We start from the raw sequence: 1,179 nt of genomic DNA, 5'->3' as shown, positions 1-1,179 counted from the left end.
CCACTAGAGAGCCTAAGACAGGTATGAAACGTGAAACCTCTTCCAGGACCCTTGCAGAGGCAAATACTGCTGATTTGCTTATCAGAGACTTCACAAATTCCATGTTGATCTGGTTGGCCATCGGAGTCTTTTTGACAGCAGATTTCAGAACATCAGTAGGTTTGCCAAACCGTTTTGCAAGGTTACGGAGAGAATCTTCATCCAAGCCAAAGGCCTTGCAGATCTCTTTCATTGTGTCTACCAACAGGGCGATATCAAAATTAAAAGAAAAACCTTGGATTGGAATCGCCCCAACGCCACAAGACAAAAGTGCCCTTTTCCAGATGATGGCCTCCATAGCAGCCCTTTTCTCTTGCAGGTGTTCTATTGAGAAAGCTGGCATCGCCATAATCAGAACATGCCTCTTGAGATCATTCAGGTCATCTGCTAAGGTACTCTGTAGGAGATGGAAATCATACTTATTCAAATGCCAGCTGGATATGAGAAAAACCTTTGGCTTGCCAAGTCCTTCTTGTCTCAACTCAGAAAGGCAGTATTCACGTATCTCTTCCAGGGTCTGTGCCTCACTAAAGTTTGGCTTCCTTCTCTCAGCATCCATAGCCTGATCCACTTTGGTGCGAACAAAGTAAAACCTCTTATTCATCTTTCGAATTTCTGAGGCCAGCATGGTGTCATGTGCAGTAATGCGTTCTGAGGTGACGATGATAAAGAAGTCATACCTGCTAAAATTTACCTTCTTTAAGTATTCTTTTGGTTCAAATTCAGGTGTCCCTATTCCTGGAAGATCCCATAGTACCAGATCTGGGAATTTAGGATGAGGATAGCTCGTTGGCTTCATAGTTGTCTGTTTCACCCCAGTTTTAGCTGAACCGTCTTTACCATCTGAGATATTCCGGAAGGCATTCAGAAAGGATGATTTCCCAGCCCCTGAAACCCCTGTGAATGCAATATGAAGTGTCGTATTCTCTAATAATTTTTGCTCTTGCTCAGTGTCAGCTAATAGATTTGGGAGGCTTTTTTGCTCCAAACAGGACTTCAGCTCAGCAAGATCCTTTTCTATGGCTTTTTTTGAGGATTTTGTCACTTTGTTTGAGGAGTTTGTGACTTTTTTTGAACAGATGCATCCCATAGCTGTTCTTTTGGATGGTTCGGTTGACCTGAGTAAGAACAGAAGGCGTG

At 43.2% G+C, this 1,179-nt stretch overlaps 1 protein-coding gene across 1 annotated transcript; it reads right to left on the bottom strand.

The window, feature by feature from the left end:
- Positions 1–67: 67 nt before the first annotated feature.
- On the bottom strand, positions 68–1,143 carry LOC107125242 (interferon-inducible GTPase 5-like; the record flags this gene model as incomplete). The annotated part of the gene is made up of 1 exon (XM_015428690.1): positions 68–1,143. A coding segment is annotated over exon 1 (1,062 nt), but the record flags the coding sequence as incomplete, so codon positions are not given.
- Between the last annotated feature and the right edge of the window lie 36 nt (positions 1,144–1,179).

The sequence above is a fragment of the Gekko japonicus genome, unplaced genomic scaffold (genome assembly GCF_001447785.1).
Source record: "Gekko japonicus isolate JY-2015 unplaced genomic scaffold, Gekko_japonicus_V1.1 scaffold30958, whole genome shotgun sequence".
NCBI classification, from domain to species: Eukaryota; Metazoa; Chordata; class Lepidosauria; order Squamata; family Gekkonidae; genus Gekko; species Gekko japonicus.
The sequence above is the reverse complement of the archived record's forward strand: the minus strand, read 5'-3'. Positions and strand labels throughout refer to the sequence as shown.